This window comes from Platalea leucorodia, assembly GCF_965183815.1.
Source record: "Platalea leucorodia genome assembly, chromosome: 3".
Classification (NCBI taxonomy): domain Eukaryota; kingdom Metazoa; phylum Chordata; class Aves; order Pelecaniformes; family Threskiornithidae; genus Platalea; species Platalea leucorodia.
In genome coordinates this window covers 19,052,702-19,076,258 of record NC_138825.1, presented here as the reverse complement: position 1 = coordinate 19,076,258, position 23,557 = coordinate 19,052,702, and the positions used below count along the sequence as shown (strand labels likewise).

The following is a 23,557-nucleotide window of genomic DNA, read 5'->3' as shown; positions in this document are numbered from 1 at the left end:
CCAGTACCTCCTACTTAATCCCCTTTAAAACTCTACGGGTCAGTAGACACATTTGGCAGGAAAAAGTGCGTAACACTTCCCGTGAGCACAGACTGACTAGATAGTCAATTAAGTGTACTGATTTGAGTGTTATCAGCGTAGCCGTACAGCAGCTGTATTAAGTTCCCGATGACAGGTCCCATCGGATGTAATCACGACAGGAGGTTAAGTCTGCAAACAATGCTTCTTCTACACATCCCATGTTATTTATTTGGAACTCACCTGGGTGACAAGAATGAAGAGTCTTCCGTGCAGACGGGAAAGCTTTTGCAAAGTTTTTACTCTGCTCTCCATTAACTGGTATAGCATTCCCAGCTGAGGAATAAGGTCTGGCAACTTGGGAGAAGAGAAGGATGAAGAAAAATGAAGCTGTTGACCAACACATCCCAATTGTCTTATTTTTAAACTACCTTTGTACATCTGGGGCAAGCGATCCTTGCTCATGTTCTTCTAGACAGAAGGGAGAGCTGAGGGTTCACAGAAACCACCTGCAGCCTGATCAATTAACATGTAGCTGTGTTTAGAAACACATCTACTTTCAAGACATGGCAATTCTTAAACTACTTTTCCTTTCCACAGTCACTGCCGTAAGCAGGTGTTGAAGCACTACTTGGAAAGCTGTGTAAATGGGAACTGAATATACACCAGTGTACAAATGCAGCCTCGGCAACGTGTGCAAGTTCTGACGCACAGCAATCCTATAACAAATGGGAGAAAGGACTAACAGTGCCAAAATGCCTTTTTCTTAACTGAGCAAGAGTGCTTTATCCATCACTTGTAAGGCAAGGCTGGACTTCAACCCAGAAGCTACTACATTACTTACTACCCTGCCAACTTTGGCACACCTTTACCCTATAAATCTAGCCATGTCCAAGACAGTCTCAAAATGAGCATTACAACAGCAAGGCAAATTTAGTTCTATAAGATTTAGCGACACAGGCTAGATTACTCTTTGTCAGTAATTTTGTTCCCCAGCTCTCACAGGTGTGACATAACTTATCTTGGTTTGACTTTGGGATGACTGTAATTATGTCATGAATGACTAAGAAAAACAACTTATAACCAATGTGCAGCAATTTGGCAGAAGTGGCAGAAGTATAGCCCTCTGTACATTGATTTGGGCACTGCCATACATGGAGAGCAGGAGGAACATTCCTGAAGGAAGAACATACATATATTTAAGAATTTAAATCTAGTTTTAATTACGTGCATTAGCATTAATGCAAGATACTTACTGTGGAAAGGTAGGATGCATGTAGAGTAAAAACAGACTTCAGCCATCGAACCATTAGTGAGGCACTGGAAAAGAAAAATAAGTTCTATCAAAGAGATACTGGCTGAGAAACACCCATTTCACATTCTAGACGCTAAGCAGATCTATAGAAAGTGCTCCTCTTTCATTATATAAAAAGATAAATGCAGATGGAAATATAACAGTTTGGCTATCCACATGAGACACCTCTAAGTTATTTGTTAGAAAAAGAACAGACATTTAAGTGAGGGATTAAAACTAGACATATTCAGGGGTCTCTGTTTCTGACATCTTTTACGGGAGGTTTCAATGAATAAAAGAGCAAAGCATGCTACTTCTTTCTCCGCCTACAATGAGGGAATTTTTATTTAAAGAAAAAAAAAAAAAACAGACAAACACCACAATTAAGGACAGCTAGTCTCAGAAATGCTATCCTTATACCAATATAACAAGATTTGGGGGAGGGGGGTGGCGGGGGCAGGAAGAGCTGGTTTTGTTATTAACTAAACACAACAACAAATATGTAAAAATCTATTTGATAATTAAACCAAACAAGCTATACATCTGATACTTATTTTATTTTACATATTGATCAGGTCCGCAGTGTCGATATTCTGGGACTTCAGATACTTTCTCAGGATTATATGCTTATTTCGGGCATCCTTTTCCCTTTTTAACTTCGCTTCAGCCATCCTGACAAAGCACTGCCTTAATAAAAGTTCCTCTTTGCACCCACAATCAGGTGAGGATTTTTCCCTCAAGATGCTGCAGTTTAATTACAGTTACTATGGAAATCAGTCACGTAGGTGGAGGGGGGGGACCATACTGCGCAGACTAGAAAAGTTTCAGGTGAATTAAACTGTAGTTGAGTTGTCTCTTACCTGTATGGGTTGCCCTGCAATCTCTTCGTAAGCTAAAAGGACAGAAATGGACAGAAATAATTATCAAACACATAATGAGTTTAAAAATCCAACATTACATCCATGTGACAGCCGCAATACCAGGGCATAAAGATCTCCAGGCATTGGAAGTTTGCTAGGATTAACCACTGCCGGGCTCCAGAATGTTACATTGCTGGCTCTACCATCCTATGCGCAGGCCGATAACTTGCAGAAGCCGAGCTTCATTATTACAATAAAACTGGAACCTTAACAGGCAATATATCCAGTGAAACTTCAAGCTGGCAGGAATAAGTAGAAGGAAATTCGTATTTTATATGTCTCTGTGTATATATCTGCTTAGTAGAGGAGCTGTTACAAGGCGGACAAGTTGGGGAAACAAGTGAAGGTAGTATCAGGTAAATGCTATTTCACAGAACAAATCTCAAGCTCTGGAGAAGACAGTTACATGAAGATCTGTCCATCCGCTGCAATTATACAGTCACACACTTGCACTTAGATTCTCTGACAAAGGTCCTAGAAAAGAAACACTGCACCTCATTAACCTAAGCCTAAGGAGGTGTCACAACACATGCTTAAAGGTAGTCTAAACTTTCAAAACCAGGCCATCTGCATAATTCAGTTAAGGTTAGTACAAGTAAAAATTAAATCTTACTTGTGGCCAGTGCATGAAAATGCAAGAGAAATCTAACCATTAACTTATGTTATAAAATGTCTCTCACATAACAAAACCAACTAATCAATGTTCAGTTTATGCAAAGTAATGTCTAGATAAGGCTGACAATTAAAATATTTCTGTCCAAAACCAGATTTTATTTAATGCCACTGAATAAGCAGTTCAGAAGCCAAATCCCTTTTAAAATTATTACTAAGTGATGTCGCAAAGCTTAAATATAGCAACTGGGCTTCTGAGCTATCTTCAAAGGAGGAAAGAAATTGCCCCTCAATTTCCAAGTGCTATTTAAAATCACTGCTGTAAGTACGTATTCTATTTTTCTTTCTCTCATGTGAGTATCTATCATATTTATGCTCCTATAACTTGCTCTGGCTAGCACTGCTATTTTTGTGCTTCAAATTATCATTATTTTAATAGCTGAAAAGAAGATGTAATGGTAATTGTTTGCCATTGGACTAAACAAGCTTTAGCTTAACCTCTTCCCTTTCTTTTTCCCACATAATCATTTCAGATAATATTACATGATCTAATGCTCTTCCTAGCTTTGACAGTGGCACTTTGTCCTGTGGTTAAGCTTCAGCCAGAGAAGATAAGAGCATATCAGAGATAAATTAAGAACAACTTCTGTCCTGTAAAACTACCAAACCAATTTCATTGGTAAAAATAGAGACATATCCTGGATTTTCCCCAGCTAGAACGCAAACCAAATGTGGCTTGTATGACAGTACAAGAAACACAGTCTCTCCTACCTCATGCAGCAGTGGAATGACAGCATGTATAGGCATTCTGGCTACTGTGTTCTTTATTACGTTTTCCTTTCTTGTATTAAGCACTCTCTGTTAAAATGAAAAATAGGATCAGAGAATCATTCAGTTTTAACATGTGTATGAGCAATAAGCACAATCAAAAATTCCTGGCTTTAAATCTCTTTTTCTACTCCACACTACCTTTGTATGCTAAGATGAAGACAATAAGCAAAAGAATATTTACTACGAAAAGGAGTTCCATTTTTCAAGTCAGCTACAATTAACAAAATAAGATAGTTGATTAACCCATCTAAAACAATCTAGCATTGCCTGTGGCCCACCCACCGCATGTTAGAAACGAAGCATCACAGGCACATTAAAATTTCCCTTGCTATTTTCTGTGCTTGACTTCTGTAAAAAAATGTCTTTCACCAGTATGTGACAAGTAATTTCTATTCAGCATCAAATTCTTAAGGTTTCATTTCCCTGCCCCAGAACTGTTATGTCCCCCTAGTCCAAACGCAACAGTAAGCTTTTCAAGTGAAACTGTTGTCATCTGTGTGTTTTTCAAACAGTATCTACTTGGAACCGTACACTCAGGAGACTAGGCACAAATTATGCTCCAACTCAAGCTAAAGGGAAGATGGCTGCATTAGTAACGTTGCTTGTAAAACATCTCAACTGTGACATAACAAATTTATCATAAACAGAAGCACCTCAAAGTTCATGGACTGACTCAGAAAGCAAGGTAGATAACAACAAAAAAGTAATACTGCTACTGTCATTTATAACACCGCTGCCTTGAGCAGCAAATCGGCAAAAAGCAGCTGGGAGAAACAACGGGTTCCTGACTGTTCAGCCTCCCCGGCTTTCAGGAAGGCTCCCCACAAGTCTCAGCGAATAGATTAAACTGCATACAATGATCTTGTAACACTTACATTTAAGATTTCTGCATCGTTGCTTTCCAAGCCCTGAACCAAAAGCACTGCAAAGCTATCTGTTTGTGGAAGGCCACCTGGAGTTTTTACTTTGCTCACATCAATATCCAGTGCCTCTAGGCGCTCTTCAATGCTTTCCTGCAGAGGGTAAACAAAGGCAGTGCTGTTTCAGTGCAGTTTCTCAAAAACATCAGCTGAAAGCAAAGTACCTAACCTACAGCATTGCCTCTGATTCTGCTGGAAAAGAACACAAATTTTGCATATTCTTTTAAATGTACTGACAGAGAATAGCCTGAGAAAAGAAGTTTTGACTCAAAAGCAGTAATATACCTTAGCACAGAGAGACAGGCACAAGCATGTGACAAAGTTCTGCAGGAACATGGCAAAACTACGGGCAAGGCACAGAGGGCTTGAGTGAGGGAAAGGTTTTGAGCAGGGGGAAGCCTTTCATACAAAAAGATGATATCATTAACCTTGCTTCCACACCAAACAAAGCAAGTTCAAGTTCACCTAAAGAAGTTACGATGATGATTTATGACTCTAGCTTCTCCATTACTGCTGTGTTTAAAAGAGGAAGCACTTTACCTCTGTCTCTCCCGGTTTCCTCTTGTTTTTCTTTTTCTCCTTTCCCGAGGATGGAGTTTTGACAGCTGTACTATGTCCTGGAATGCCAGGCACTAGAACTTTGGTGTCCAAGTTCACAACAGGCGTCTTTACCTAGTAGACAGAGATAACCACATTTGCACGAATTGCTAATATCTTGAGCTTTCTTCCAATTTAAAACACTCATTTTATTCCACGACTCTTACATGCATGGTAAAACCAGCCTGCCACAACCCATTTTCTTGACATACATACTAGGAAAATCCTACATTTTTAAGAGCAATTAATAACCTCAAGCAACAGTCAGCTAGTTTTCATAATTAACTAAAACAACAGTCTCTTTGGAATCACTTGTGAATCATTTTTCTTACAAGCTTGTTCCGCAACGCTCATCAAACTAAGTGTTTGTATCCAACAACAGATATTCGGATGTTTGCTAGGAATAGATACCACGTGTACCAGAGTATTTTGTAATAAAAAATATTACCAATAGATACCAGTCAGGCCCATAAACCACATGCAGATTAATTCAGCTTCCACTGGAAGGTAAGAACTGATCACCAACAGCAGCACAATGTAACAGTAAAAGGTAGTAACTATTCACTTCAATCCCACCAATTTTCTTCTAGGGATTGCTCAGACGCAGAACTCAGTAGTCTGAATTAGACTATGATCACAATGACGAACAGAGCAACCTTAAGTTACACAGAACAAGCTATGGTACCCATCTTCAATGAACACAAAGGAGATGATAGAATTTTAAAGGCAATATATTTAATAACCAAGCGCTCCCCCGACCCACAGAGGATGTAAGGGAGTATGCCACTTCCAGAATATCAAGAATGCTACCTGCTACTTCCAGAACACTTCTTTAACCACAGCGCTTCTGTGCAGGCCTTTTTTTCAAGTACCTGCTCAAACTTCTGTACCTGTGGGAGCCCTGCTGGGTGCCCAATGAAGTGATACAAATCTTACCTACTACAGTGATATGCTCTGTGTAAAAGTAAAAAAAAAAAAAAAAAAAAAAAAAATATTTTTGCGGCTCGAGAATTTTACTGTAGAACAGCAATGGTCTTAAAATACTATCCCCTTTGCTCACCAAACTAACCACTGACCTTCTCCCCACAAGGCATGCTCAGACAGCCAAGAGAAATGCGTCTTCACTGGAATTCAGCAAAAAGCGAAACCAAGATGGGTATCATCACTGCATGCCAGGGAGTTCCTACGCCTCTCACTGCATTTCAGCTCTGCTACCCACCACCTCCAAGACCGAGGAATCAGCACAAAACCTCGCGTGGCTGATGGAGCACCAGATCCAGTAGGTAACTTGAGGGTTAGAAAAACAGCACTGCCTGCTCACTTCACTGATACTGCAAGCGTTTCAAATCTTCAAGGCCTTGAATACGGACACTGATTAAGAACTTCACGGCCTGCCTCTAAACCCCCAGGGGATCCTGCATGAGAGAAAACGGTGGCAAGTGGCCTCAGTGGACACTGTTGCCATCTAAGTGTCAAGCTCACATTCCCAGGTGCCATATCCCTGTCAGTAGGAATACGTGAAGGCCACCTCGAGAAGAGCCAAAAGGACATGCCTTTTAAGGCTCCATTACATTTTATTTAGACTCTAAAACAAAGCCATCCCAACTTCACCCCAAACCATCGGGGTCAAAGAGGCTGTACAAACTGACAGACTCTAGGGGAAGGACTGATCTCAAGCAGAAGAGAAACCATCAGCCAGTCCTGTCTATCAAGCAGGCCTGCTGAAAACAGGACTTGCTATGAGCTACAGGAGGGTAACGGTGTGCAAGAACATACTAGGACACACAGCAGCCATGAAGCACACTTTACGCACGCCTGCCTGAGTGCCACGGACATCTGAAGCTACCACTGCAGCTCGGAGCAGGTCCATCCAGAAATCCGACCTCATTTTAAAAGAGAGCAGTGAATTCTACCATTTCTGAAGTAGAACAAGAGGAGCAACAAAATAACATTTCACACAAAGCTCACCTTTGTTACAGCAACATCTGTCTTAAGTGACAACACTTTCTGGACGTCCCTTATCAAACATATGTGGGATTCGGTGCTGTTCAAAGACTAAAAGGACAGGAATAAAACCAGTTAATATATTTGAGATTCACCCCTGTGATTCATTACGCTACTGAAAGATGAGAACAAATTCCAGAAGTATAAAGTAGAATGAACTTTTTTTCACTCTAGAACAGCAGTTGCTTTGCACATCTGCCTTTTGTTACCAGATCTCTATACTCTCCAAAGAAACTCACACAGGTAAACTGAAACAGTATTAAAAGCAGTTTCAATGGCCTAACTCAGTAACAGCTGAAATTGCAAGAAACAGCCAGCAATAATGTCGAGTTGTATTTTAGTTGAAAGAATGGAAGAATACAAATCACCTGTCAAAACAGCTCAGGGGCAACAGTCATAGCTCCCAGAAAAGGGGGAAGGAATAAGCTTTATCTTGTTATACAATTTCAAAAAAGTAAAAACAACAAACAAACAACAACAATAAAAAAAATAACCACAAAAAAAATAATCCCTCCAACTGAGAGCTGTATGGAGTCCATATTATACAACCCAAAACTTCTCCAGTAAGTTTTACTTACCACTTTCTCTATGATGGGCTGTAAGGTGTTTCCATACACAAGCAGCAGAGACTGTTTGTCTGTGCAAAACGCAGCTGCTAGAATAGGGACTGGTTTTGGTGTGGAGTCCCCATCATCTCCAGGCGTTGCTATCTGGATAGTACAGTTTGATGTTAAGGGTTTTTTGCAGTAACTGAAAAAACGGAATGAAAAAATTCCAAGAGGTTTAGCTTAAACACTTCGGTATCTTGCACATCTAAGCACCTTTCATTAGCAAGCCCTCAGCAAACTCAGATGGTTTACGCCTTTTACAGACGGCTAAGATGAAGTACAGACACATAAGATCTTGGCTAAAGCAACACTTAAACCAAAGTGCAGCACAGCCCCCAGCAAGTAAGTTCTCCAAAAATGTGTCCAGTAACCCAAGACAAAGAACCAGCTGGAACCTGGTTTGTGAACAGATACAAGAGCTTAAAGGCAACAGCATGACAAGACTGAACTTTGCCTTACGGTAATCCCAGACCTTTCCCAAAGACAACCTAAAGATGAATATTAACTTACCCATTTAAGATATGTTCAAATAAATGCAACTGCCCATCTCTGCACACAACTGCTAACTTCACAGGCTGAAAGAAGGCACAGTAGAAGATTTTAATTAGCTCAAAGGACAAACCTCCCTTAAGTACAGGACATCAAGAGACAGTTGCATGGTTACAATTTGACTTTTTTCAGTAACTAAACACATTGAAGATATAACTAAATCCATAAGGAAGATCAAAGACACTAACATCTCAGGAACATTTAATACAACTATTAGGAGACAAAAAGATAACTCATAACTGCACTTTAGCCAATCACTACTGATATATCCAAATTTGAACAGTTTGGACAGTAGCACACATATGTGATTGTAAGCAGCAATGTTCCAAACGTATGTCCCAACATGTCTAGAAGCACAGGTCTACAAAGGCGCTGACACTGTAAATAAGCTAGGAGGAAGGAAACTGAGATGAGTGCTCTGAGCAATTAGATGATGGGCGTACTTTACAGAATACTCTCACCCCCAATACATGAAGTAAGAGGGCACAACTGGAAACATTAGAAAATGTAGCATGAAATACTGTTTTTACAAAGGAATCTAACAACGGCAGCAGGAGAAAATTGTTTTAAATAATTACTGAAACAGTTTGTGAATATGTTTCACATGCAGACATTTTTCATAAGACAACTATTTTGAAAGACTTGTACTTGCTGAAATTGAGAGACCTGGGGAATACACACCACTACTTTAACTCATTAAAGGCTAGTTAATTCAAAATGCAGTTATGCTGCCAAAGCCACTTGAGGTCAGAAAAAACAGGACCATATCCAAACTGCATTTTTAGAAAGAATTTTGTGGTTTTTGATGCCAAGTTGTAACAACAATTTTGATTACTAACTTGTTCTAAATAGGAAACAACTGACATTTCTGCCATCACAAGCAAATTTTCTGAAGAAAACACTGAATTTGCACTTAGTGGCTTTGAAAATGAGATTTCAAACTATCAGCTTTATAAATGCACCTATAAAAAATATCCTTACACCCATGAATTGGCATTCAGATCTCATCTCTGCATAACAGAAGCCAAATACAAACCACGCTTCTTTCTTCACACTTTTAAAAGGAAACTGATGTGACAATTGAAAATTGTTGAACATATTTGGTTACAAACTATTGGTCCTACCTCTTCTTTGACTTCTGATACTGTCAGGTCAATAAAAGTTGGTTCATCTGTTACTGTGAAAGACATCACAGCATTCTTTTCTTTCCTATCTGATCTGATCTGCCTGGAAGACACAAACAGTACACGCTATTTACTATAGCACAAACAGCATCCTCTGCACCTGAAAAGCATTATAAAGCCTATAAATCATCAGCAACTGTGGTAGTATCTGCCCCACCCAAAAATACTCATGCTCTAATTTCAGCTTTCAGCTTAGAAAGTGTTCTGAATTCCAAGAGCAAAGTAACTCCCAACTCAGCAAGAAAACTTAGTGTAAACCTTACAGTAAGTACAAAGAACAAAGCAGCCTATTACACAGTATGTTCTTGGCATACATTAATGAGTCAAACGGCAACTGGAAGCATGCTCAGACACAGCCAAGGAAATTCTCATCTTCATTCAACAATCAGCGAGTTGAAAGCACCACTTAAGAGATCATCACTGCATTTCTCCAGAGCCCCTTCTGCTTAACCTTGTGTTTAATCACAGAGTTCAGAACATACTTGTTGAGTCTATCCTCAATACCGATCATAATCGAAGTTACAAACTATGAAAAGCTTCCATACCATACACTCAGTAATCGGTCATGTATAGCTCCAGACAAGAAATAAAGCCCTGTAATTCCATCAAAGGGCTTATTTTCATTCATAGGTTTCACTGTGGTAAACATTAATGATGACACTGATGTAGCATGGCCTGTGAAATGCTAAAAGAAAAAAAAAAAGAATCTTTCAATGATTGCCATAAGTGGTCATATGGCAAAAATTAAAACATTAGTTAACACAGAACATTAAGAAAGATTCAAGTGTTACTAAGTCGACAAGGACATTTCAGTGATTTTTTTACTAGTGATCAGCTTCCCTGCATTTCTGTATTTCAAGGAAACTTTTTCTGACCCTCCAGATATTTATTGGAATTTTACAAGTTAAATGGGGAATCAAAGGCAAATTCACTGGGACCAAGTCCATGCAAAAGAAACCACATCCACCTGTACTGCTGTTACTGTCAGAAAGCACATTTTTGGTTTCCCCGACACACACAATTTTACACTTCAACTTTTACAATGAAACTAGATTTACAGTTTCATTCTCAACTGTAAGATGAATGCACAGGTCTGCTGACACACTAAGGCTATTCAACCCCCCGCCCCACCTCCAAAAAAAAAAAATTGGTTCTTCAATCTACTTTTGTAAATAGTAGTTTTGCTCATCATAGGATGCAGATATACATAGTAGTTGCCATGCACCAGCAAGTCCACAGTAATGGCACACGAATACACACTTACCTGACAGCAAGTACCAGGAGATTCAGAGACTAGCTGTGTCCTATCTGCCAGCAGGCAAGAGCACATGACTGCATTTACAGAAGAGCCAAAACATGGTAATTTGCTCATGCCTGAGCCCTGCTCAGGGAACAATGAGGGTTTTGCTCCTAAGCCTTCCAACTGTTTCAACATCAAATCTGGCAATGCCAGCAGTTACCTCAAGTTTAGCAAAGAAGCTTGAAGGCTTTAAGGAGGGACTCATGATAAAAGTCAGGGAGCTCATGCAAAAACCCATGCCGGCAGTTAACTAATACTGCGGTGAACTGAGTTCTCCTGCTAGAAGGGTAAGGGACCCAGTGAAAAAGAACAGCATCCATCTTTCTGCTACAGGCTTGAGAAAGGGTGCTGGTAGCGTGCTCAGACACAGCCAAGGAATTTAATGTCCTCATTCGACTCTCAGAAAGTTGAAACCACAGTTGAGGGTATCATCACAGCAACAGCTTCCAGCAATCCCAAAACTGCCAATTGTCTCCTCACACCCAATGAAATTTTCAGATATCCTATCAGGAAATACTAGATACATAATGTCACCCATCAAGAAAGATATTTTTTTGCATCTCGTTTTACAAAGTTACTTACTTTATAGACTTCTTTGGTCTCCAGGTCCCACAGTTTTATAGTTCTACCGGCTGACAGCAGCATTTTCCCATCTGGACTGATGCATAGAGAGGTGACACTGCTATTGTCACCTTTCCACTTGCTAGAATTTGGATGGAGGGTTTTTGTACAAAGGGAGAAAGATGAATAAATAGAAAAAACAATATTATTTAGCATAATCTCAAAATCCTCATCAGCCATGCTGGAAAATTTAAGGCAAAGATTATTAAAAAAATACTAATTTAAGTAGTCAAAGATAAGGTCAAAGCTATTCTGTTTCTGCTCCTCTCCTTCAAATTAGTTTACACAAATATACAGCAACTCAAAAACGTAAAGCTATTTAACACTGAACAACTGTTGACATTTTTTTTGATATTTGCCTATTCTGTTCTGAATTCCTCTCTCAAAGTTCTCTACTACTCAAAATAGGGTAAGAGAAGCCATACCAAGACTTTCCTTTGCACCATAATCCAAAAAGCTTACACCAACCCATTCAAAAAGGTCTTCTCAACACAACAATTCAGAGTTTCAAGGCCCATTCAGTTCCTGGCCCTCCTCCCAAGCCTGTCAATGACACTGACAATAATAAATTTCACCTTAAAGATCTATGGCTCAAAGCACTATTTTAAAAAAAAAAAAAATCCTGTCATGAAAAGCTTGCATCTGCTTTGAAGGAGTCTGAGTACTGCATGTTTCTCACAGGACAAAATTGCAAGGAAAGCATTAACACAAACCCTTTACAGATAGGAAGTACCCTGCAACCCATCACATTCTGATTGTAAACAGCTGCTCTGGAAATACTTTCAAATAACTTCCACGTGCCCAAGAAGCACCTCTCCTGTCTTCCAAAACAGAGCTCATTTACTGTATCACTTTTTATTAGATTTCATAGAAGCTTAAAGTTTTACTGCCAGCAAACTTGACAAACAACATGACACCTTACAGAGAGTATGACAAGATTTTGTTTTCTCTTCCAAAGAGAAAGTCAGGACTAAGAATTTCAAACTATTTAATAGTAAAAATGCCTTTTTAGGTTTACAAATGCACTAAACAAGACTGCAGAATATAAAGCACAGCAAAAATCCATTAGTTTTTACTTTGGATACTCTTTATATAATTTTACAGGAAAGAGTTTTAAACAGGTATCATGAAACAAGAAACTGCAGGAGATGTACAGAATGCCTCTGAGTATTCAGAGTATTTAAGACATGAAAAAGCTACAACCAGAGAAACAAGAAGTCATCCAGAATGTTTTAGACAACCTCTCTCCAACACCTTGCCTTGCCTCTTCAGAAACTCTCTCTTCCCCAACAGCTTGTCCCTCTGCCAGAGGTTTCAGTGTGTGCTGCACAGACCTCCTCAAGTGGTTCTATGGACTACTTCTACGGTAATTAAGAAAGTCAAGCCTAAAGCCACGTGGTTTCAATTCCCTATCTAGCAGTCCGTGCTTCTATAGGAAAATGTCTAGAAGCCTGCAAATCAAAAGAAGTTGAGCACTTCTCTACCCCAGGAGCAACCATCCTGAATTCTCTGTGGGATACGTTAGGGTTCATTTCCAGGTCCTGACAAGTGTTAAAGAATGCAGGCAATCTCACATGTACATTGGGCATGAGCAATTATTGGGGAGAATTTGTTCCTTCTAGTCTCATCGATTTAGGTAAAATTTTAGAGAATTGTTTTCTTCTACTCTTTCTAATGTCATTTACCTTAGGTATGACTCATAATATCACCAGAGAAAAAAATCAGGTAAAAAGCATGATATTATATTGCTAGTACACTTTTAATGTATACACTCCAGGAATGACTTTTTGTTGCCATCTTCAAAATTAAAGAATACAAGGCCTCTGATTACCTTTTATAACCACAGCCCCCAAAAAAGCAGCAGCATGGGACAGGGGCAGAGGGAAACACCCAAGATGAAGCATGACAGGAAGAATTCTCACATTTCCCAAGAAAGCAGCATGGGACCCATCTCAAGTGCCTGTACCTGAACACACGCGCACAAACGGGGTGAATTAGATATCTGTGGGCAGCTTCAGAGCTTTGATCTCACTGGGATCACAGAGAGACAGATAGCTTGCAAGACAGGAGTGCTGCAATAAATGGACCTTTAGGAAGGCACATCAGCAAGGACATGCCAGGAAGGCAAAAAGGAGAGAGGTTTCTCCACACAAAAGGGTAGCATGAATGCATGGAGCTTTCCTCTGAAACAGGCAAAGGGCCAGCAGAGAACTTACAGGTAAGTATGACAAGAGACCAACAAGGGTGATGCGGTGGGTATCTGCTACAGATTGTCTGATTAAAAAGAAATATATAAATCTTCATAATCTTATGCCCTGGTTTCTAAGAGGCTTTAACCACCCCAGCAACTGCTGGAAGGGCAGCACCGGAGGGCACAAGTAGACCCAGAGATTGCTGGCAAGTGCCGAGGACCTTTTCTTGATGCAAGTGATTTACAACCAGACTACGAAAGGTGCTTTACTGGGTCAGCTACTCAAAAAAAGGAAGAACTGATAAGGAATGTGATGGTTGATGACAACCTCCAGCTAGAGCAACCACAGGACAATGGATTTAAAGACCCTAGGAAAAACAAGCGAGATAAACAGCAGAATGACAACCCTGGACTTCAGAAGAGCAGACTGCAACTTATTCAGAGGACTGATTGACAGGATCCCACTGGAGGGTGCCCTGAAGGGCAAAGGGGCCCAGGAAAGCTGGTTGCTCTTCCAAGAGCTCAAAGCAAAAGAATGGCCCATTCCAATGAGCAGAAAATCGCCAGGTATTGCAGAAGGCTGACTCGGCCAAGTGGGTAACTTCTGACTCAACTCAAAAACACAAAAAAAGAAGTACAGAGGAGGTGAAAGTGGGAACAGGTTACACAGAGGAATATAAAAATATTGTCCAGGCATGCAGAGACAGAATTAGCCAAAGCTCAGCTGGTGTTCAAACCAGCAGGGAATATGAAGGCCAACAAAATGACATCTACATACAACACATCAGCAACAGTAAGACATGACTGAGGAAAGTGTGGGCCTGCTGCTGAATGGTGTAGGGACCCATTCAATACATAGAAAAAGCCAAAGCACTGAAGAGCAAAGTCCCTCAGGCCTCCCATGTTCCCAAACCCAGTGCCAGAGTTGGAGGGAGCAAAGCACTCCCCATAGTAAAGGGAGATCAAATTAGGGATCACAGAAACAAATCCAACACATACAACTCCTTAAGACTGAATGGGATGCATCCAGAAGTGCTGAGGCCAGTGTTACTGCAAGACCACACTATCATTTTGAGTGGCCATGTAGCTCAGGAGAAATTTCTGATGACTTGAAAAGAAAAAAGGAGACAAAACATACCCACAAGAAGGAAAATCCAGGAAACAACAGGGAAGGTTATACAACAAATCCACCTGGAAGCCGTTTCCACGCACACAAAGGTCAAAAAAGTGACCGGGAACAGCCAGCATAGATTTACAAATGGCAAACCATGCCTAACCAACCTGATTGCCTTCTTAATGAGACAACTGTCTTGGTGGATGAGAGAAGAGCCGTGTATGCCATTTAACTTGACTTTAGCAATGCTTTTGACAATGTCTCACATAGTATCCTTGCAGACAAACTGGAGATATATAGACTGAATGGATGGACTCTAAGGAGGGATAAAAACTGGCTGGATCACTCAGCTCAAACAGTTGTGATCACTGGTATGAAGTCCAGCTGGGGGCCAGTTACTGGTGTCACTCCCTAAGGATCTCTCAATACTGTTTAACATCCTCAGTAATTGCCCAGGTCTTCATTAATGACCTCAAAACAGGACAGAATGCACACATAACAAGTTCACATTCAATACCAAATTAGGGAGAGCAGTTGATATGCTGGAGGGCAGGGCTGCTACTCAGGGGCATCTCAGCAGGCTTGAGAAACAGGCCGTCAGAATCTCAAAGCTCAAAAGAAAACAAAGTCCTGCACATGGGATGGAAAAATTCCAGTACAGGCTGGGGGCAAATGGCTAGAAAGCAGCTTTGCAGAAAAGGAGCTTGCAGTCCTCATAGTCAAGTCGAACAAGAGTTAGCAGTGAGTCCGTGCGGCAATAAGGTCAACTGCATACTGATTTGTATTAGCTAGAGTGTGGTCAGGGGGTCAAGGAAAGTGATTCCTCTCCTCTGTGCAATACTTTTGAAAGTGCATCTGAGCACTACGCCCAGTCTGGGAAAGTACAAGAAAGTCACTGACACAGTGGAGTAAATCCAGTGGAGGGCCACCAAGAAGGCTTAGGGACTAGAGCATGTAATGCAAGAGGAAAAGGTGAGGGAACTGGGTGTGTTCAATCCTAAGAAGAGAAGGCTGGAGGGAGGTTTTACAGCAGTCTTCTGCTACTTTATGTCAGGGTCTCAACTTAATACAACCTAAGGATGCATCTCCTTTCTAGGGAAATCGAAGAGGCTACTGACAATGGGCTGTCTGCAGCACCCACACCATCTTTAACAAAACCAGTAGAGCTGCAGTAAGAATAACACAACAGTGAGAAATGTTACAAAAAAGAAACAACAGCGTAAGAGAAGGGTCAAGGTGCCATCACTCACTAGGCTTTTACTGAAGTAAGATAACCAGGATCAGTAATAGAAATCTTGGTTTCTTCTTAGGTTTAAAAACAGTTTGACTTTATTACAAAAGAAACTAAATGCCTACACCAGACATCTTGTTACTCTGCACTAAGCTCTATTTTGCTCAACAGTACTTTAAACAGTAGCAGCCTGCTCAGACAGCCAAGTGGAACTGTCCCCACTGCACATCAGTAGTGAGCGAAACCAAGTTTGGTATCATCATAGCAAGGCCCTTTGAGCAAAGCCGGGTGCACGTAACCAGTTTAACTGGGATGAGGTGTTCCAGCATCTGCTCCCTCATATTTCCCAGGATATTTTCTAGAATTTAGATTTTTCAGTATCACAAAAGTGACTGGAAGCCCATGTCCCACTAAAAGTTAGCATGGAGGGACCCAAATCCCTCTCAGTGCAGTTACTCATTTCATCTAGTCTTTCCAATACATAGAGGAAGAAACCCAACTATGAGAATTACTCTTCTATCCCTTAATAAAACCACTTCCAATCTCAGAAAAATAATGGCCACCAGTCAATTTTGTACAGTAGGCATGAAGCCTGGATAGCAGAGTGCAGCATTTCCAACAGGCCCTCACTAAAATCTGTGAAGGAGGAAATACACAAACGCAAGTGAGAAGAAATTTGACTGAAAACTGGCATCACTTACCATTTTACTTTGCAGGTCTGTGCATTCCATTCCACAATGTGTTTGTCCTCTGAACAGCTATACAAGCAGCAGTTGTCCTGATGCCATCTCACACAGTTTACTCTACTGTCATGACCACCATCCTACGAAAGGTAAAAGAGGGTCAACTCATTAATAAATGAAGAAGTCTTGACTACGGAGTCTTCCCCACACCAATAACGTGAACAAGCTGCTCTTTCGAGAACTGTATTCAAATCACTGGCAACTGGGTGTGGTTTTAAAGACCAATATACATATACAGTTATATAAGTTAAAGATATTTCATATTTTGATACGTACACACAAGTATTTGAATTAATTCTTGTTCTAGCACTTCAGAGTTAACAAAAAAATTGTCCTGCCCACTATTTTTCTATACACAGCCAAACACGGGTGTCTAACAGTATGAAATCTGCTCAAAGGAAAGCTTAGCACAGATGTCTTGCTGATAGTCATCTAAGTACCTGCTTGCTTAAGTACATTCAGAGATAAGCATCCTTCCCTTTGTACTCGGCATTCAAGGGTAAGCTATCATCAGATCAGAAGACCCTACAAAGGGCTATCATTCACCTCTCTTAACAACCAAAATCTCTGCAGCTCAAATATACACTTTAATCATTTATGGAAATATTTCCTGAAGTTCATAAAATTTCACTACTCGAATTGGCACCAGCCAGCTCAGACTGCTCCCAAAAGTGTCACTGCAAATCAGCTTTGAGCAAGACAAAATACATCACAGCAAGACATTCTGTTCATTAAGGACAGCTAAAAGTGATGGCTCTTATTCTACCTGGAATAATCTTTTAATTCAATCTATCTGTAAAAAAAACAGTACTCGCCAAATAACATCTGCTATCCTGCTCCTACAGAAGGGCAGCCAGTGTTTTCAAACAGACTGAAACTGTCAATTTTAACCTGAAACTCTTTTTTGTTCATAGTTTTCAGGCATAATACAGCTTTTCCATAAAACAGAGCTGATATTTGTTAGCTAGTGTCACTTGCATGTATCATCATTTTAAGAAGTCATTGCTTTCTCTTAATTCATGTACATTGATCACCTACACACAACTAAAGAGTTTAGAAGCAAAAGTATGCCCAAGTATCTCCAAGTATTGTATAGAGTCATTTCTTACAGATTTCTTTTGCTTGTTACGTAACCGAAGACTAAAATCAAGGTACTTAGGAGTAACAGGGAAGTTATCAATGAGAAGGGCAAACTCTGAAAATCAGCGAATCTCATTCGAGAAAGATCATGCGCTGAGAGGGCTCAAAAGCTTCCACAAGGGAGGAAAATTTACACCTGTACTGACGAGTCCATCAACGTGACACCTTCCCAAGAGCCTATGAGTACTTCAATCCTGCCCTCCTCTCCCACAATACTGTGCAGGAACTGAGGGTGCAAGACTCCCACAGAGGACTTAACTCTCCCATCTGGCATTTCATCATTAGTGTTATTTTTAATGCAAAATAACAAATTCATGCACAATGTTAAGATATTGCATTAACTTTGAAACCGAGATTTCTCAACGTGTACATACTGCCAACAATAGAAAAAGCACCACTTGAAGATTCCCAAGCACCTGAATTACTGCACCTCTATTCATATACGCAGCTAGTAAGAAAAGAAAAAAGATCTGAATAGTTACGTTAGTTTATTCCATTTTTGAGCAGCAAAAAGAACAGCATAAACTGACTGAAACCATCAGTATTTGGTAGCATGTGATGAAGAGTGTCTTACTTACTAGCTTGCTCTGTAGTTCTCCTTTTACTGTGCTGTACAACAAAATGCTACCAACTGCTGTACCAATAGCCAGGATATCTAACTGCTTGTCCACTTCTGCAGCATCAGACTTCCGTTTTTTCCTCTGGGGGCCATCCTGGAAAAATCAAAAAAGAGAAAACGTGAAATTAATTAGTCTGACCAGCTACTCTCAGTGTTAAAGCAGAAGGGGAAAAAAACTTCTGTAAGTTTGAGACCCCATCAGCCTAAGACACAAAATGAAGACACTGAAGTGCACAGCAACCTAGAAACTCATCTTGTACCTCCATGTACAAGGTAATGAAGTTGCTATGAGTCACCTGGAAACATTTGGTGGAGGCCATTTTGCTAGCCTAGCGACCACAACCATGAGGGAAAAAAAAACACATTTAAGTTTTTCACAGAGTTCATGTCCCAGAGGCTGAGGTAAAGATTAACATGATCAGAACACTTCATCCACAAAATGGAAATGCATGATCAAGAATGATCAGTTTATTTTTTCTCAAAAGCTATTCAGAAGAGTCTTGCAAATACCAAGTAGTCACAATGCCTCTTAAAAAGAAAGTGCTACCCCACTGGGCAGAGGGATGCAACCAGGACTTGAAGCTAAGTGCTCTGCCCAAGTCCTGGTGTCGGTACCAGACGTTCTCCTACGATCAGCCAATTCTTAAGTCTTCACCCTCTTGCTTTGCACGCGCTACCAACCACTTCAAGGAGAGATTTCCCTTCATCTCTCCTAACCAAACACGGGTGAATGCAGCACGTCACTGGGAAGGGGAGAAGGAATAAAACTGGCTCTTGAGCATGTTAAAATAAAATAAAGGTGGCAGAAGAAGCCACTACATTTCTTCTCACTGGGTTAATCCCACATAACCAATCACACACACACACAAAAGAAAAAACTGTTCAAGGACTTCAGACGAAAAAAAAAAAACTATCCCTAATGCTACTGATTAGTTTTTAAATTGGACTTTGGTAAGTCTCCTTACATTTGTTATGTCACAGTAAAGCACCCTCTCCAATTTAAAAAAAAAAAAAAAAACAACTACATACAAGCTAATGCTTCCTCTACACAACAGATACATTTGCACTGATGAGCAGCCAGAAGAAGCCGAAGGAGATTGATAAAATGTGAGCAATCAGCTCTGTGCAAGCTCCATGTGGTGTAGCTAATCTGTCATACAACAGACATCACACAGTGAACGTAAATAATTTTTACTTAGGCCCAGAGATATAATGACAATCAGGATTTGGGAGTTTTCACCACAACTAAGATTTAGAAGTTTGACAGTGCAGGATAAATACTTTGGTTCTTCGAAGCAGGACTTTCTTTTCCTCTGTATTTAACACAGACACCACTTTCTGCAAGGAAAACTCTTTTGTTTTAGGCCAATAAATACCAAAATGCTACATAGATACTTTTACATCAAAAGCAGTCTCTTGAGAAAAAAGATTATGCTGGGTTTTTTGCAACCATTTGTTTAGGCTTCATCTTTCCTGGGAAAGAAGTGTGTTTATAAAATATTATGAAAACATAGGTGCTGAGAAACCATCACAGTTGCAAAGCACAACCAAGTAAATCAACCAGGTTTTAAGACAATATATGAGAAAAGACTCGAATAGTTAAATTTTTGGCAGCAATGCCAACTAAGCCATCTTGAAACTGCTGTCTGACATGCAAAGAGAAGGGCCACATAGCCAGTGGAGATGCAAGTACAGTTTATGTGTTTTCCGGTACTTTTCGATCTCTTTATGTAGTTTTACTAATTACCCCACACACTCCCACTGCAAAGCAAAACCACAAATAAGAACAGATTTTATTCTCTTCCCTTGCATAAATCTTTTAACTAAAAATTTGTTCACCTTCCATTTCAGTTAATTATGTCCAACTTCCCTTGGAACAACCCAAAGGTACACTAAAATTCCCACTGAGGTCCACTGTTATTTCCAGTGCCAAGAAGAAAGCTAGAGGCAGTGAAGGTTTTTCCAATTATTTTTTCACATGTATTTCTTTACTGACCACCCTTTATCAGCATTATTAGTGGGGCATTTTGTCAGAAATTTTTGCATGAAAGAAATGCCAGTGGAAAATCCAGACACCTATTAATGTTGGAGATGATTTGAAAAAACACTCCAAGAACTAAAAAACAAGTTAAAAAATTATTTAAAAAAAAAAAAAAAAAAATCAATCAAACCTCTCTACTGTGCATTAGACTAGTACATAGACAGACTGCCAACTGCAGTAGAGATCCACGTGGGATTCAATTGTGGATCAGGGTCTTAAATATAAGAGCACCGTGTTTTCATGGATAGGACAGGACAGGACAGGATAGGAGAGCTGAACTATATAAAGTATCTGTTTCCTTATGATTTTTTTTTTCAGATTTATGGAAACTCAAGCTTACTTAGAAATCCTTCAACTTTGCCTGACAAAGCACAGTGTTTAAATTAGTAGAGATGGCTAAAATGAGTTATTTGTAAAGGAATTGGGTACATCTCTTTCCATGATGTTCTTACTTGAGTAGGTCAGAAACAGAAATCCGATCTCTGCTGCTCACATGCAAAGTAAAGCACTTAAAACACTGAAATGGGGGGAAGCCTGAAGAGTTTTGAGAGCTGAAGATGACAGAGCAGTTGCAGCTTATTAGGAAGAAAGTGGAAGAAGGTATTTTGAAAGTTGGTGGTCCACCTACTCTTACACAAGGTACCACTTCATGGAGCAGGAGATGGTGAACACCACAAGCAGGAAGCACTGACACTACAAAAGCACGTGTGCAGGGAACATCTCAATAAGCCACCACTGCATCAGCAATTCCAGGGCCTGCAGTTCAAAACTTAATTTCTCATATTCCCCTGTAATACATGGCCTTCATTAACACGGCAGCAGTCCAAAACATACTTAGTTTAGGTGTAACTTGGCCAAACACCATTTATAGATATCTCGTGGCACCAGACAGTAGTACTACCTAGAGAGATGTCAACTCTCCCAAAATAAAAAAAGAAAAAAAAGACTAAATAATGTCAGAAAAACCACATTCAATATAATATATCTGGCAGAACCATCACAGCTTTAGTTCTTCAGTTCAGTCTAAGGACAAACCAATGAATTATAAAGGTTTATGGCATAATTATTCCAAGAAACAGTATGTTCTCCAGCTCCACTTGAAAACGTACCAACTTTAAAGCAGTGGACAGCATTCAAACTACTGGAATAATTAGAAAGCACTGAGAGGTAGCCAAATGTTGTCTGATTAAGTCCGTTTTCCATACAACCCTAAACCAGGTTAAATTGGAGCATCTGTGGGTTTTAGGGGTGGGTCTCTAGAAAAGTTAGTTTTTAGAAGCCACTCAAAAACCTCCTGTGCTTGACTTATGGCACCACAGCAGCGCACTATGTTAGCTTAAGTTTTATTTCACGCAGGACAGATTAACCTCATTTTCACATGCCAATTTCTGTTTATTTAAGAGCGAAGAAGAACCTACACAACTCTGCAATTAATGCCTGTATCCTTACGTGACAAATGAACAGGTTAAGGCCAATCTAAAACTAACCCTTTCTGCCGCATTCTTCAAATGTTCTGGAGTTTTCAAAGTTCAGGGACTAAGCAGCTCAAATGAGAAAAATGAGACAATACCGCCTTCCTTTGGATTGGGAATCTGTGTGTCAAGCATTTGAAATACCTCTTACAGTATTTCAAATAAACTAAATTGTTGATATACCAAAACACATTTTAAAAAGCCCTCCCTACTTCTTATGATGAAGGGGGTGGATTTCACATACTTTATCCAAGGGATACCTTTTTTTCCTCAGGACATGGAATGCTCTAACTAAAGAGAACAGGATTACTTCAACACAAAGAGGACGAAAAGGTACCTTACTGTATATACTCCAGATATTTTCAGGTCGAGTGCTCACCTGAGGTGAAGTTAAATAAAACAAAATCAAGGTGGCGAACATCCAAACCCCCTGATGTGTGCTCTGCATAAAGTTACTGAATACCTTCTTGCAGGACTCCTGAGCTCGGGAAGACGTGTCACGGACAGCATAGCAGCTTGCACAGAAATACTTCCAAGGGTATTAAGTGTGGAGAGATACTGCCTTTACTGGAATGTGAACTGTACATAAGCTAAGTGGATGCCCAGCAGCCGACCTGCTCTGTAGCGTCACCTTTCCGATCAAGGCGAGATGTGCTATGAATTAACATACCTTGCTCCTTCAAGGAAGGCTTCTTCCATGCAGGTTATACGAAAGACAAACGATTTTACATAGTCAGTGCTTCTGCTGACAGCCCCTTTTTTTGTTCAAAAAAAAAATTTAAAGACTCCAGTGCTGCTTCCCCCGCCAACACGTGAAATTTGCCCTGCGAAGAGCAACCCTGCGACGCTCCCCCGAGGGCAGCAGGTTCCCCCCCCCGCACCCCCACCCCGGGGGACGTCAGGCGTGGACATGCCCCGGGCACCGCGGGGAGGGGTGGGGGCCGTGGCCGAACCCTGCGGAGCTCCGGTCCTCCCCGCGGGACCCTTCTCTTCCCCCACCGAGACGCCGCGTCTCCGCTCCCCGGCCTGCCCGGCCACGCCGACCCCCGCCACATGGCGCCGGGAGGGCGGGGTGAAGCCGAGCGGGCCGCGGCCACGCGTCGAGGCTGCTCGGGGTGCCGCCATCCCCATCCCACCCCCTCCGCCTTCCCCGCCGCGTCCCCGCTCCCTCCCTTCCCTCACGCACCGCCCGTACCTTGCTGGGGGGCGGGCGTCCCCCCGGCGGGGCCCAGGCCAGGCAAGTACAGGCAGCGCTGAGGTGGGCGGAGGGCACGTACTCCTGATGCAACCGGCTGTTCGTCGTCTCCCACACCCGCAAACGCCCATCCGAACCGGAGATGGCGAAGAAACGACGATCGCGGGGAGAGAAAGCGCAAAGGGCCCGCGCCGCTACCGCCGCCTCCCCGCCACACGCTGCCGCCGCCATGGCGCTCCTTGCCCGGCCCTCCGCGCCGGCGCATGCACCCGCCGCGTGCTCGCCCCGCGCGCCTGCGCCGCGCGCCCCGATGACGCCGGGACGGCGTCATCGGGGCGCGCGGCGCAGGCGCG

General features: G+C 41.2%; 1 protein-coding gene across 2 annotated transcripts in view; it reads right to left on the bottom strand.

The window, feature by feature from the left end:
- Positions 1–23,472, bottom strand: part of WDR43 (WD repeat domain 43) — a 41,957-nt gene extending 18,485 nt beyond the window's left edge. For both annotated transcript variants that reach the window (XR_014227631.1, XM_082306564.1), the window contains exons 1-15: positions 23,205–23,472; positions 18,456–18,590; positions 16,696–16,817; positions 11,420–11,540; positions 10,083–10,222; positions 9,478–9,580; positions 8,315–8,379; positions 7,775–7,946; positions 7,161–7,247; positions 5,136–5,267; positions 4,551–4,688; positions 3,616–3,702; positions 2,173–2,204; positions 1,275–1,338; positions 262–375 (exon numbers count right to left, since the gene is read on the bottom strand). Coding sequence is in view for 1 of the 2 variants with exons in the window: in XM_082306564.1 (XP_082162690.1) it covers positions 262–375; positions 1,275–1,338; positions 2,173–2,204; positions 3,616–3,702; positions 4,551–4,688; positions 5,136–5,267; positions 7,161–7,247; positions 7,775–7,946; positions 8,315–8,379; positions 9,478–9,580; positions 10,083–10,222; positions 11,420–11,540; positions 16,696–16,817; positions 18,456–18,590; positions 23,205–23,435 (1,743 nt within the window). In the remaining variant the exon portion in view is untranslated. The remainder of the gene's footprint in view (positions 1–261; positions 376–1,274; positions 1,339–2,172; positions 2,205–3,615; positions 3,703–4,550; positions 4,689–5,135; positions 5,268–7,160; positions 7,248–7,774; positions 7,947–8,314; positions 8,380–9,477; positions 9,581–10,082; positions 10,223–11,419; positions 11,541–16,695; positions 16,818–18,455; positions 18,591–23,204) is intronic.
- Between the last annotated feature and the right edge of the window lie 85 nt (positions 23,473–23,557).